At 38.5% G+C, this 14,753-nt stretch overlaps 1 protein-coding gene across 2 annotated transcripts in view; it reads right to left on the bottom strand.

Moving 5' to 3' along the window:
* Positions 1–5,486, bottom strand: part of LOC117212493 (glutamate receptor ionotropic, kainate 2-like) — a 28,032-nt gene extending 22,546 nt beyond the window's left edge. For both annotated transcript variants that reach the window (XM_033457384.1, XM_033457383.1), the window contains exons 1-4: positions 5,284–5,486; positions 4,119–4,322; positions 2,138–2,242; positions 1,329–1,586 (exon numbers count right to left, since the gene is read on the bottom strand). In XM_033457384.1, coding sequence (XP_033313275.1) covers positions 1,329–1,586; positions 2,138–2,242; positions 4,119–4,322; positions 5,284–5,295 — 579 coding nt within the window. In that variant the 5' untranslated portion in view covers positions 5,296–5,486. The remainder of the gene's footprint in view (positions 1–1,328; positions 1,587–2,137; positions 2,243–4,118; positions 4,323–5,283) is intronic.
* Between the last annotated feature and the right edge of the window lie 9,267 nt (positions 5,487–14,753).

Below are 14,753 nucleotides of genomic sequence, written 5' to 3'. Positions count from 1 at the left end.
GCCCAGTAAAGCCCAATCCATTTTCTCATCTGCCGATTTTCCCCTCGTTTCGTGGTCCCCAGGCGAAATCTTTCTACGTCTTTTCCGTGTCGTTTATTCACGATTTTTTCACGCGAAAAACCACTTTTTCGAGGATAACTGTTTCAGCTACGTTCCTCTGTCAGCCTCGTGAATAGTAACGCAAGACGATCCTTTATCTCGCTGAGAAATCGGAGATTCCGTTTTCTATTCTTTAGCCCGTCACTAGCCACGGAATACAATAGCCGGTTTCAGCATACTGCAGAAGTTTAACCGGTAGACGGATTCCTTTATCCTCTCGTTTCTCTTTTTTCTCCGGTCGTTTCACCCATCGGACGAAACTGGAGCGCGAATCATCGTGATTTGGGCTGCGACTCGAGCGAATATGAACCGTAATACGGTTCGTCTCTAGCCCAGCGTTTTCGAATGCCATCGAGAGTCCACGGAAACCGCCGACAATCGGGTGCTCCCAGACGTGACAGCTTCTGATTTCTGTTATTCGCTCGACGAAAGATCATCGATAAGTACTGGAAGATGGATCCGGAGGACCAGGTGGGACTAAATCGATAGCTGGATTCGCAAAATTGTTTGTGGATTCTGTAGAATATTTACGAATTTGTTGATCTTGCATGAACAAAGAAATTGTATTCCTGTTGGGTGTGTCACTTTTCTTGACCAAGCATCGTCAGGGTAATATAGAGATATAAATAAGAAAAATATATTGCATAAGGTCATTTAGAAAAATTGCGAGAAAAACATGAAATTCGGAGGGGAATGTTAATGGATCCCGAGATTATCGATAGAACATTAATAGCGGTAAAATATTAATATATTATTCCAACATGTTTATTTCGATTTTGTTTCATCTTGATAAACCGATCGTATTAATTCGCTATACATATTAATATTTACTCTGTATCCTTTTCTTTAATGTTACTTACACATAAAATGATATGAAGCCCAGTGATATGAAACCGAACGACGTTTGAAAGCTAGATATGGTCCGCATCGTATTTTCTACTTTTCTTATAGCTCTCCAACAAGTCTTCAAACGACCAACATTTCTACAATCATAGAACATCCTTTCAAAGCTTTAGAGCGGAATACAACTGAGACACCTTGTGTATGACATTCTTATCTGTTCCTTTCGATTCGACCATCACTCCACAGAAATCCCCTAAGAATCCACAAACTTCGGAGCAGTTATAAAAGGAGCGGGACAAGGGTCTGCGCTTAGTCTGGGGTCCTCGTGACACGAAGTAATTGAACGGCAGAAATAGCCCAGTGACGGAACATCTCGTTGAATGTACCTTGGGGTTGAGCCCGCTGCCCTGTCTGAGGAACGTGCCAGTGATAAACCAGAAGCTGTTGCTGACGCTAAACTGGTTCTCGACGATGTCGCTCTCTGCCAGACACGGGTGTGGATTGTTCCACTCGTACGGGCTGAATCGAGCCATAACGAAGAGGGTGAAGCTCACCAGCATGTACGCGGCCAGCACGTACAGCCAGATCTCCACGGCCAGCGGGTTCATGAAGGAGAACAACCGCGTTGGCTGGCTGGAGGGCACCTAAATTACGTTACGCTACGATTTTAATTAAAACGGATCCCATGCCACTCTCCCGCCGTACGGCGGGCCTTTTTCTCAGCAACGTTCTACGCTGGCGAATCGATTTCATCGAGAATCTCGTCTCTATCACGACTCAATCCAATGCCGTACGAAAAGTGCAAAAGAGTTTCACGATGATTCGTGTCGCTTGGAATCGTATGGAATTGTTCATAGAGAAAATATAATTTTCAAGATTTTTGTGAATCTTTGCAAAGCGTGATATACTTATGAGCTGCTCAAAAGCCATATCGATCAATTATATAAATTGAAAAGTATGGCAAAGTGGTGATAGAAATACTGTTTTTGTAAATTTTCCTTGGAAACACCGATCTTGTATATAGTTAGTGAAATTAAGATGCTTACGTGTCAGCAATTGATCAGTTTGGATCCTGAGTGGTCCGTACGAGATCGAGATTCTCGAAGATTGGTATATGTATACTACATTGCATCGTGAATGGAAGTTACAAGTTAGTTCATCATCATCGAATACACGAACGATAACAGCGACTCACCTTAAACAGAATTCCGATACCGAGATTCATGAACGGCTTGGTGAAATCTATCACGCTCTCCCGAGCGTAATTGATCGTCATAGACGCAACAGCCAGGTCCGCTCTCTGTGGGCAAAAGGGAAATTTCTCGCATGAAAACGGAGAGTTCTCTGTCTAGTTCTGAACGTTTCGTCGAACACGACCCGTCCGAAAGTTCAAATGGAAAATACTCGAAATTGAAATTCATTGAACGATACCTCATCAGTATTGTCTGTGACTACAACTCAAAACGAAGATTCTTATATGTATCATCCTCGGCATAATATTTTTTAGCAGCAGTAAAAAGAGGGAAAGCGCGGGCGTTGTTTGTCGTTCGACGAAAATCATCGACAAAGACTCGCCTGGCAAATGTTCACCTAGGCAAACGTTTGCCTTGCAAAATAGCGAATGCATCTTTTATAAGCAGACCAGAACCTGGTACAGTGAGGTCACCGGCGATGACGTCCTTCCTTCAAGACGATCTACTTACAAACCCGCCGGTTTCTAGGTTAAGGCGGCAGGCGCTTTCATCGTGTACAGATTGCCCTGCATCTTTTATGAACCGGCAATCTTCGAAATCCACCGTCCATTTGTATCGCAGTTGCGGTTAGACGTACGAAATACGGCCACGAGCCATCCGCAACCTTGGCGCCCCAAGGCGCGACGCTTATCTTCCCACCACAGAAAATACTCAGCTTTTTCTCCCCTTTCATCGTGCATTCTCGCTTTTATATCTTCAACCTTGTACACGAGCGTTTCTGTCGCCTTAAGTTACGTCTTTTGTGTGGTACGTCATTCGGTCGATGTCAGACCAAATACAGGGTTATACTACTTAGGTCCGAGACCTTCCTAGTTTCGTTTGCTCGCCCGTAGGATGAAATATGGTATTGCTTCGATCGAATCATTCTGTATTAGATATTACCGTTAAGAGGATGGAATTATAGGTAATAGAAATTACAGGGAATTCAACAGCAGCTTAATAGAGCGCATTGCGTTGCAATAGCGAACGACTAACGGCGATGTAATTAATTTCTGTTGGATCTTTAATAATTCAGTATAATATCGTGTGTACGGAGAGCTTTGCCGTGGATTAAACTCGACGAATTTTTGCAACGGGACATTAATATTCCAGGAAAATCCTTGGTCGAACCGATCGATAGTAACGGCCGTGGCTAGATGCCTTTATAAATTATCCGACGGCTGTTAGAGCAGTCGGCTACATGAGATTCTAACTTAATAACCGTGTCCTTTTACAATTCAGATGTCATCTGGTAACATCTGCCCGATGCGATGGTCTCTATGAATTGGAATATCCGATACGTGGCTGCCCGTTAGAAAACGCCAAATTAGATGCTCCTCTCAAGCTCCGAGCATGCATAATGAAAGTCTAGACGGGATGGATTTATTACGACAGCATCGGGCCGCTACTTTGCATATAAAATTGTCCGCAGCACTTCCTCCCGCGTCTGTTACTTTTTCCTTTCCTTGCTCGCGAAGACATACAATTTCATCGAATCACCTTGGTAACAGAATGCGCGCTTCGAGCAAACATGATAAGATATTTCCTCCTTTGTAATAAACTTTGCATTGACAGTCGAACAATCAGTTTCTATACTGTGTATTTAGATATTTTGTGTCTGTCTGAAAGCTTTCTTTTCGCGAGAAACATTAAAAATCTGTCATTTTGAAAGATTTGGTGGTTCTAGGGTTGAATTCAAGCATATACCGAAACCAAAAATTTAAATTTCTAATTTCTGACTTACGTTTTCCAATTTTTAGAATATTCTTCATATTCTGCTTTTCTGCTCTCTACTGTTGTTTCAGACCAATTTCACGATTAATCACGATTTTGACAACTTCATATACAGTTTCTGTTTAATATCGATCACGAAACGCATAACGTCAACACAATTCACAGACACGACAGAAATAATGTGTTTTCCGACTGTGAGGAGAAGTTTACCTTTTCCATGAGTTCTCTGACGATGCCGTTCCATTCCTTAGTTTTCGGGTCGTAAACGCCATACATATGATCGGGGACTAGTCGTATGGCATATTGGAACCCGACCTGACCTGCGATCCACTTCAGCAAATCGATGCAGAACCCCTCGAACCTTGCGTTTCCCGTCAGATTCTTGTCTTCCTTTACCATGACGTACGGTTTTTCCTGCGAGAAGATAAGATTCCTTTGATGGATCACCCGCACGCGAGCGTCGTAAGATAAACAGACAAACGAAAGGGAAGAGCGAAATGGAAAAAGGAAAATTTCAGCTACGAAACTTGGCTAGGGGATGGAACTCGGCTTTTTTTTATCCAGGAAGAAGATTCTTATTCAACGATAAGAACCGGCATCGACGGTATGAAACGTATAGCGTTTGGTGTCATTCGGCGTTTTAATTCGAACGATTCGAATGGAAGCTTCTAACTCTACTTTTCTCTCTCCTTTTCTCGTCCTTTTCATCTTGGAAAATGGAGAGGGCGGGACTACGTCGTATCTTCGCGACGATTTCTTTCTGACCATGGAACCGAGTGAAATTAGTTTCTTTCGAGGAAACAGGCTTTTCTGCTTCTGACCAGTAGGAAAGGATATTCGAAAGGTAAATAGTAACGTCGTTATATTTGTTATTGAGAGAAAATTATATTTATATTTATTTGAGACGTCTTGAAAATTATTATTCTGTTGAATAATTAATTTAGACGAAAAACAGGTTTGAACAGTCTTGCTAACTTCGTTATTTCTTATCGAGGTAACGCTTAACTGCGTTATATTTAATAACATATAATTGCCATTTAAGATCATTGGAGAATTGTTTAAAAAATTGAAGAGAAATAAGGATAAGATATAATTGTAAGGATAAGATAAGAAATAATTGTAAGGACCAATAATGTTCTTCAAGATTATGTCTCGTTCAGACCACAAAAATTCTATAAAGACAGGACTAAAAGGCTGATGAAACGTGAAAGAAAATAATAGAGGGTGATAGAAATTATATAGTACAATGTAATAAAACTTACTACGAACTTCACGTTTGATACAAAGTACTATATTGATTCGATGATGTCGTACGGATAGTGTTTCATGAGGAACGTAATGTGGCAGGCGCTTACACGAGCATCCTACTAATTACCTCTCTCGTCATAACGACCAGGGTGATATTAGTGGCGGTGGTCTCGTAAAAAGCACCAACGTCGGTCACGTTAACGCCCGATCCGGGTTTCCACTCGCCCACCTTCACCAGCTCCTCCTTCTTCAGTTTCAGCAGGTCGAGTTTGAAGTTATTACGCTTCCCTTCGTTGAACTCGATATGTCCGGTTAGGCCGTGTAAACCTGCCTGCGAACAGAAATGTTCGTAACCCTAAATTCCACGCCGAAATGATTCTTCCATTCGCTTTTCTTCTATAAGTTTACTCGATACCATTGAGAAATTGTATAAGAAAGTACGGAAAACTCCTATACAAAGAAATTTCTATCTTATAATCGAGAATTTTCTACCTCTCAAAATTTTTCTGCAAATTTCTCGCGACCCAGATTTTCCTGAATTGAAACATCATTCTCGTCAGATGAGAATTTCACCAAACATTTCCGCAACAATGGATAGCCAAGCTTGGACTTGTTTCGTGTGGCATAATTAATCGTCGGATCGCGACTCGACCGCTCCAATTCTCCAGCGCATAATCACTCGATAATGAGACAACGTGTCGTTGTTCAATGTTCCAGCAAATTACCAATAGTCTCTCTTCAACGTACCTTCTGCTCTCTGCTTTTGCACACGAACGATCATCGTCTACAATGCGGGTACGTGAAAGAACTTTGGAAATCCTCTCCGTTAATTACCACCCGGCAATCGCGGTCTGCTTAATTTATGAGATGTTTTTTCGTAGAATCGCCCGAATTTCCCGGACCAAATTTCCACCAATTATATCTTCCGACTAGTGTTTTTATTAGGCTGGTGGTTCGAGTTTCACGAAACAGCGTAACCCAATTTCTTCGTCGGTTCGACCAGCTATCGTTTTCGTGGTTCCACGAACTTCGTGGGAGACAATGGGACTTTAATCTCTATTCTTTTCTGGCTTTTGTCATCACTCGAATCTATTGTAGTTTCATGAATTTGAATTCCTTTCTTTACAGATTATTTTTTTATTTCAGGCGGCGTGGAATTATATAATCACAAGGGATCGATTCTAAGTCTTCCGTAATATGACGCGCTTGTTTCCCGAATCGTACTGGAAAGTACACCGACCGGAAGTGACCTGTACAACGAGCATCGTATATCGCGAACCCACACCCTGCTACTCATCCAGCAGATTCGTCTGTTAATTGCTTTTGCATCTACGCCCACGCCGGTGTAAAATCGTGAACCCGTTTTCACGTACCAACTGTCCTGGAAACAGGAACACGCCGATCTTTCGGCTGTTTTCGCCTCGCCGAATGCTTCGGGCAACTTCACTTCGAAGGTACATCGATGACTTGAATAAATCTCGAATAAATTGGTACTATATTTTCTGGTACAAGTATTTCATAACTAAATTGGTATTTTAATATTTTATGTTCCATTTTTTTAAGGTATATAAAGCGTGACAGGTAATTCGGAGCTGTGGAAAGTGATTTATGAGAAGGTGTTTCGGAAAATTTATATTTTTGACAGATAAAAATATCACAGCTTCTGTTTTCTCACTTTTCTAATTTTACTTAGCAAACAAAATAGCTCGTGCGTGATCAATTATATCTAGCCTACGAATATTTATGCAAATTCATATTTCAATTTGTTTCACCATCTAAATATTATACGAGTACTTTGGTTATATAGTGAACATGCATTTATAATATATTCTATACATTTTTGAACATTTGAATTATGCATATATGCATAAACATACGCAGTTTCGTCGGACCATTTGTATCGTTAATTCTTTAGCCAGAGATAAATTTTAACAGGGGGACTTATACTTTCATTGCGGCTCTTCTAAATTTGGTTGCAAATCTTCTGCATCGCGTGCTATATTTTAGGTATCCGCTCTTTTATCCTCGCCTAGCAACGCCTCACTGTAGAACAGCAACGAAAACGTGAACAAGAACTTGCAAAGTTATATCATCCTTGTAAATTTCTCTCGAGCTTCGCGAGCTAGGCGAGGTCGAGGTTATGGGTAAACACTTTCGTGTTTGCTCGAGGAAAAATCAGGCGCGTGGAAGAAATACCGAGCAGTGGAAAGGCAATATCGCTATCAAAAATCTTTCGAGATTCGTAAAATTTGATTTTCAACTTTTTTTCGAGGCTGCACAAGAATGTCTTTTTGAAAGCTCGTTGACCACTGGATGTCTGGCCACAGACGTCCGCTATCCCATTGACGCTCCGAACGAATATTTGCTCTGTTCTTAGATTCTTTGTGCAGTTTTATATTTACACTTTATGTTTTATTTTTAAGTTTATGAATTTAGAACTTTAATTTCTTCAAGATCTTGTCAAAATTGCGATCCGTAAATCCTTACCTTTAGACTAGTGTCATTGACCAAATCTGTACTTGAATATGACGCCATTGTTGCTATTTTTTGTACTATGTGTTAACGATGAAATGTGTAGTTCTACCTGTGACACAAACGTCACTCTTGCTCGTTTATTTCACAGAGAGACCTCATGTTTCAGATTCGTTTGCAAAGATTTCAAAGTATCTCGCTTATCACTGGCTCGGTGTCATCATCCGCTCGGCGTAACTTCGTTCGATCGCAATTTGTTTAGCCAATGAAAAAATTGTATCGTGGCACGGGCCCGGTTATAGTTTGACCACGCGGAACACATATAGAACTAACTAACTCGATAAAAGCCAGTCAGTGTAACGTACTAGATTGTATTAAAAAGAATCGATAATTTACAAAGGTCTACAAAATAGTGGTGGAAAATGTGTGCACGAGAAAAATATTTTGAAAAAAGTTACCACGCTTTCCAGGATCGCTGCTATTCGACAGAACGAAGCGAATTTTCCCGAAACTTCCTCTCGAAAGTTTGTCGAAGAAAGAGAAACTTTATAATGGAAGAGCAGAAGAAAAGAGAAAAAGTACCTAGCTAATATACAAAAAACTACTATTGTATAGTTTTGTGAATTCTATGGCACACGTTCTCCGGTTCGAGGACCTGCAACCTATTTCTGACGTGATGTCGTTGCGTTTCCGGTTTTCTTTCACTGGCATCTGTCAATACGATTTTCATGCCATTGAAAAGGTACAGACTGATCGAAGGGGTCATTCATCCTGTCGTTCACTTCCAAAAATAGCCGCGTCGTTTTGCATTTCAATTTTAGAATCGTAGATGACGAGAACCCCCGTGTGAACCGATCAACCTGACGAATTCGATTTTCTGTCAGACGTCTCGATTTTCTATTTTTCACACCTGGTGCTCGAAAATTTCCGAATTTGGATTAAACAAAAATAATTTCGCCCAAATGAAAATATTTCATGAGATTTTTCTTCCGTTTAAAAAGTGTCCCAATCAAATTCGGAGAACGAGGATATTGAGCCGCAAGGCAACAACATTTATCACCGAGTTAACAACGAGCGAAAGTAAATAATATCGAACGATTAAACGTCATTGATGGCGTTATTTATCGAGCAGCTATGGGAACAATCAACTTATCCCCTTATGGCGGATTTGGAAGCGCTCGAGTCTCGTTGCACGACACGCCAGTTATTTCTGCGCATCGGCGCACTGAATTTCCTATTCATTTATCAAGGAAACTGTTTAATTTACGCCGAATATGTGTGGCGCAGTTCATTAATCGATATTCAGCCGTATAACGAACGACACTCGCTCTGTGATTTCATCGATGAATCATGTGCCACGTGTGCCACGTTCCTCTTTGTCATGAACTTTCATAACGTGCACCAAACTCCATTTGAATACTTCGTTTTTAATAATTTTAAAACTTAATGAAATAATTTTACTGAAAGAGACGATGAATGTATTTCGGCGACAGTTCTCAGTCTTTTTTCAATGAGATTTGTATATACCATGAAAAGATAATACACGCAACTTGATTTTACGGATTTATTAGCATATTCTCTGCGATTGAATGCCACTGTTTGAATAATTAGTTAGTTTTGTATTAGTTCTCCATTATTACCGAAGTCCATTGAAGCAACCGTATTGTCTATACCGTTGCTATTCTTCGACTGAATAATTGAACAGTCGGAATGGCGAACGATTTAAGTGCCAGGGACGAAGATGTTTGATAGAAACAACAAATGCATTTTTACTAATTTTGAGAGTAACATTATCTATATATACTATGGATTTTCAACGTTTGCCGCTTTTACGAATTTAAAAGGAAAACAAATGTTAAGTTCATAAATATTTTATAAATAAATATTTTTTTGTTTTGTTCAACCATAGATCGGTATGATAATTGAATTTTTTTAAAGGTAAAATAAATTATTCTAACACATTTTTATCCTATTTCACATAGAATTTATATTCTTTCCTAAAGATCGTATTTTATTTTTTTATCGTTATATATCTGTTTACGACTCCAATTCGTGAATTGGGTCATTTAGTCTCGTTTAATTTAACGCGAGAATGCAATAGGTAATTCGAGCAAAATTAAAACGAGCCACGAGAGAATTGTTTGTTGCAAACGTTTCTTTATCAAAACGTCCGAAATGAGTGTTTCCTTTGATTAGATTTCCCTTAATAAGCGAAGATAAGATCTAATTCTGAGCTCATTGGCCGGAAATGTGTGAGTCTTTGGATCGTTATGTTGGTTCAACTTGCCAGAAATTTGACGTCGGAACAATATTCACTTAATAAACCTGGCCACGAGCGTTGGCCACGCGAACGTGAGCTGAGATCCTTACGAGGTCTAACACGTGTTACTCGTGTCATGGCAAGAGGACAGTCGTGCAGAACTTGGACGTCGAAGGATGCAACCAGGAAACAGAATTGTTCGAATGAATCGCGAGAAATGGACTGTAGAAGGATGTGTTGGAGGGAAGGGTATAGAAAGAAATGATTGGAGAACAGTGTCATGGTTGATGAGAAATATAGTCTTCCTGGAAGTTTTGTCGAAAGAAAGTTTGGTCGAAGGAACAAGGCATCAAACAAGATTAATAAATATTACCAGACATTTTATATAATGTAGCTTACGAAAGTATTTGAACACTTATCATAAAAAGATTTTATGTATGTCGTATTCGTAAAATAAAACATTTTGAAATTTCATTAACACTGTATAACGAGACACGACTGTTATGATTATATTGGTAATATAATGGATATTTGACTACGTACATATTCATATTTATTACAAACTTTGTTATTAAATGAAATTTATAATTAAATATAGTCAAGTGTGGAGTGTCATAAAATGAAAGAAATAAAATTTCAAAGCGTTTCGAATATTTTCACCAGCAACTATATACCGTAAACTTTTTTATATTTGAAAACAATTATTTCGTTAAACAAAATGTAATAAACGTCCCTCCCCCTCCCCAGTTAATAGCAATGATTTGTTCTTATCAGTGAACGCGATCGTTAAAAATGATTTGAAAATTTATAAATTACACGAAATCCATATCTCTCTGAAAAAAAATGTCAAACAAAATTACAGAACATTACACCGTATCAAAATCAATTCTACCGGAAAAAATCTCCGAAATTACCATCGATTCCCTGTCCTTTCATGATCCCATTCTCCTTTTAAAGTACGCGTTCCCGAACGTATTATCCAATTTCTGCATTTCCTAAAACGCCATACGAACGATCGCACAAATATCCGGAAATCCTCCGAGTCCAAGGAGCAGAGGGGAAAAAAGGTAATTTGAGGGCCGAGTTACCCGACGCGACATAGTTCGGATAAGGAAGGAAGGGGAATATATGTACGATGGACAGGGAACAGAGTAAGAGAGAAACTCGAGTATGACTACGAGGGAAAGACAGACGGAAGATACAGGGAGACAGGAACGGTCCATTCTCCGTAGCTATTTACTAAATACGCTGTTCAATTATTCATGTGTCAACGTTGCTCCGTCTCTCCGCGCACGTTTGCGGCTTATCATTGGATGCCTACCAATCCGCCTGCTTCCAGCTGCAGGAACACTTCCAGCCATTTGTCGGGATATCCACGATTTCCTCGTATTCTTCAGGCTCGGTGTATTGTTTTTCCCGTGGCTTCCGGTATGACACGACATTTGCATTAGATGGTCATTCCCTGTTGCGTCTAGCTAACTTTGACATTCTGTATGTGATGTGCAAGGTTAGCTGTTGTGATTGTCCGTGAACATAATTTTTAGGAACATTTTCTATTCCGAGAAATTGAGCCTCCAGGGAGAGCAATTTCATCGTGATATCGATATTGTTTTATTTTCCTTGAAAGTCCAAAGTTCCAATATTGCTGCAATTATTTATATTTAATATTCCTACAATTTTATTTTAATTTCTTATCGTTGTACTATTGTATTATTGTAGCAACTATTATTAATTCTCAGGTTTCCAATTAGCGTAAACGTTGATAATTAATAGTAATTTTTCAAATTTCGGGTTACAGAGCGTACGCTATTTCTCTTATTATTGATTCAACTCGTACAATGCAGTAAAATCTCGTCAACAATAGTATACGATATTTCCCATAAACATAGTGGTCAGTATTTTATTCAATAAGTACTATTATAACATTTAAGCCATTAATTTGTAATAACATTTACATAATTTCTTTATAACATTTAAACTGTCACTTTATAACATTAAAACCATTAATTCATAACATTTAAAATATTCATTTACGATTTTTGATCTATTAATTCTTCACAGTTAAGCTATTTATTCGTAACAATTAAATTGATTATTTATAACAATTACGCTATGCATTTATAACAATTCATTATTAATCTTAAACAGTTACTCGATTAATCTTTAACAGTTACACTTTTAACTTACAACAATATGCTCCTATTGGTCGAAAATAATTAAGCTCTTAATTTATAATGGATAAAATGTTTGACTGTAATAGTAGAATTATTTTTATCTTAAACTGATGTTCAATATAAGTTAACACAGTTCTAAATCAACTAGTACCACCGAAGTGTAAATTTAGTTTCAGCTTGTAAAAACTATTACAATTATAAAAATGGTTATTGTAATTAATTGTTGAAAGCGTCAATTTACGATAAAAATTAAAAAATTATTAAATTTGGTTTATAATGGAAAATGGAAATTTTATATTTATAATGGAAAAACCTTTTATGACACCAACAAACCGTTACCATTTGATTCATTTTCTGGGACCTTGTCAAACGTATAACAAAAGGTATATAAGGAACACGCGACTCGCGCGCGAGCTCATTTGTGTGTGCAACCCCCTACCGTGAAGATCGAAGAGGAACCTTTGTGAATTAAATTATCAATTTATAACGTTTAAACTATTACTTTGTAACACTTAAGCTATTAATTTGTAACATCTAAGCCATTAATTTACAACATTTAAACTACTACTTTATAACATTTAAGCCATTAATTTATAACATTTAAACTATTAATTTATAATATCTAAGTCATTAAATTATAACATTTAAGCTATTACTTTATAACATTTAAATTGTCAATTTATAACATCTAATCCATTAATTTACAACATTTAAACTATTACTTTATAACATTTAAGCCACTAATTTCTAACATTTAAACTATTAATTTATAACATTTAGGCCATTAATTTACAACATATAAACTATTAATTTATAACATTTATGCTATTAATTTATAACATTTAAGCCATTAATCTAAAACAATTACTTCATTACTTCTTAACAGTTATACCAATAATTTATAACCATATTCTCCCATTAATTTAAGGTAATTATGCTCTTAATTTATAACAGTTGTACCGTTAATCGGAAGTAACTCTACATTCACTGATTTAAATCAATACCATCAAATCGTAGTGAGTGAATTAATGATTTATTTCGTTTTATTTTATTAACGAAATCTATCAAGTCTTTAAAGTGCTATTTTATTATACCAGTGGTATAAAACCAGTGGTAACACAAAGCGTAATTTTAAGATGTAATTTTCCATGTCTGCTCAAAACCAAGGAAACAACACCATATTCATGGAATCAAGGAAGCAAGTGCAATTTAACCGAAGGCAACCACATCTTATCTGTAGCTGCACATGAGTCAGAGGACATTTCAAATCATGTTGTTTTGCCTCGGAGTATCAAGACCGTTAGATTACAAGTAATGTAAGAACAAATAAACTCCGGGCAAAAAAATATCGTCGCTACAATGTCGCTTTATTATAAAATAATTTTACATCTGTGCTTCCAATGCTTAAAAATTGTTTATGCAAATGGGACCCGAGCGTAGTTACCTCCTCGTGGTGGGTCCCGGGTGTCCGTGGGACATCGCGGGACATCGCGGGACACCGTGGGATGCGAGCGTTTTAGCCTTAATTAATCTTAAGATAGATACTTATGTTATGTGCATTGTAAGGTCATTCTGTACAAAAATACTTATCTATCTTGGAACGAAAAATAAAAATCTCGTCTCTCGTGATCCCCTCGCTTACCACACTGGAAAAACTGTTCCCGCGATTTATCGGTTCACGGTCGCTCAGTTCTTTCAAACCGTAGCGTGACGTACTCGCTCGCGCGTATTCCGGGTACGTGCGGGTCAACGTGTACTGGACAACTCTTTGGATTCGCAAGTCGCCCCAAGCACACCTCTGTCTTGATGACTACTCGACGACTGCTCGTCGTTTGCCTCGAATCACGGGAGTTGTCATCGTACTGGTGATACCTGCGATCCGCAATACTGCCCGATTGGTACTTCGGTACTCGGGCAGAGACCTGTATTTCACGTCCTCTGTAATCCTGTTCAAGTGTCGAACCCGCGGGGGTGGACCCCACTGTTCAGTTGGGGCCTTGCCTTTGTAATCCTGTTCAGCAGTCCCTTCCCGGGCCTTCATTTGTTCAGTTGGAGTGTGTTAAATTGCAGGCCTATTTGCTGGATCGCTAGTATCATCGGTAGGTGCCATCGACCGTGATAAGATCCAGACGACGTGACAGGAATCGGGCGAAGGTCAATGCTTGGGCTTTCCGCTGAACCTTAGGGTTATCTGGTACACGGGAGTACGTCGCGTAGGTTTGTTAGTTCTTTCGAGAGATCGCGATCTCGTTCGTTTCGGGCGCGCCGCAATTTTTTTCTTTATCATCTGATTCATCGGGCATTTTCTTGTTTTCCCATTTTTAAGGGAAACATATTGAGATCACGTTATAGTTTATAACTTTTCAATATCTTCAATATCTTATAGTCGCAAAAGTAGAACGTTAAGCAGTTTAGTACAGCGACTCGTATGTCCCTTCTGGAAGACACGAAATGGTATATACAGTGTCAGTAGCTACATTTCCTTTTTTTAATTCCAAGTTAGATAAATATGTGTTTGATACCGAATGATGCCAGTAGGGTTGCGAATTATTGTACGATATTTGTACTGATCGGTGTAATCGTTGTGTGGGAGATAGATGGTGTGTTATGTATGTTGTTTTACGTTTGTAAGGATTTATGTAAGAGCTGCGTTCGAGATATGTGTTTCGCAGTTAGGCTACGAAACAACTA

The sequence above is a fragment of the Bombus bifarius genome, unplaced genomic scaffold (assembly GCF_011952205.1).
Source record: "Bombus bifarius isolate JDL3187 unplaced genomic scaffold, Bbif_JDL3187 scf7180000008307, whole genome shotgun sequence".
Taxonomy (NCBI): Eukaryota; Metazoa; Arthropoda; class Insecta; order Hymenoptera; family Apidae; genus Bombus; species Bombus bifarius.
This window is presented reverse-complemented; position numbering and strand designations above follow the sequence as displayed.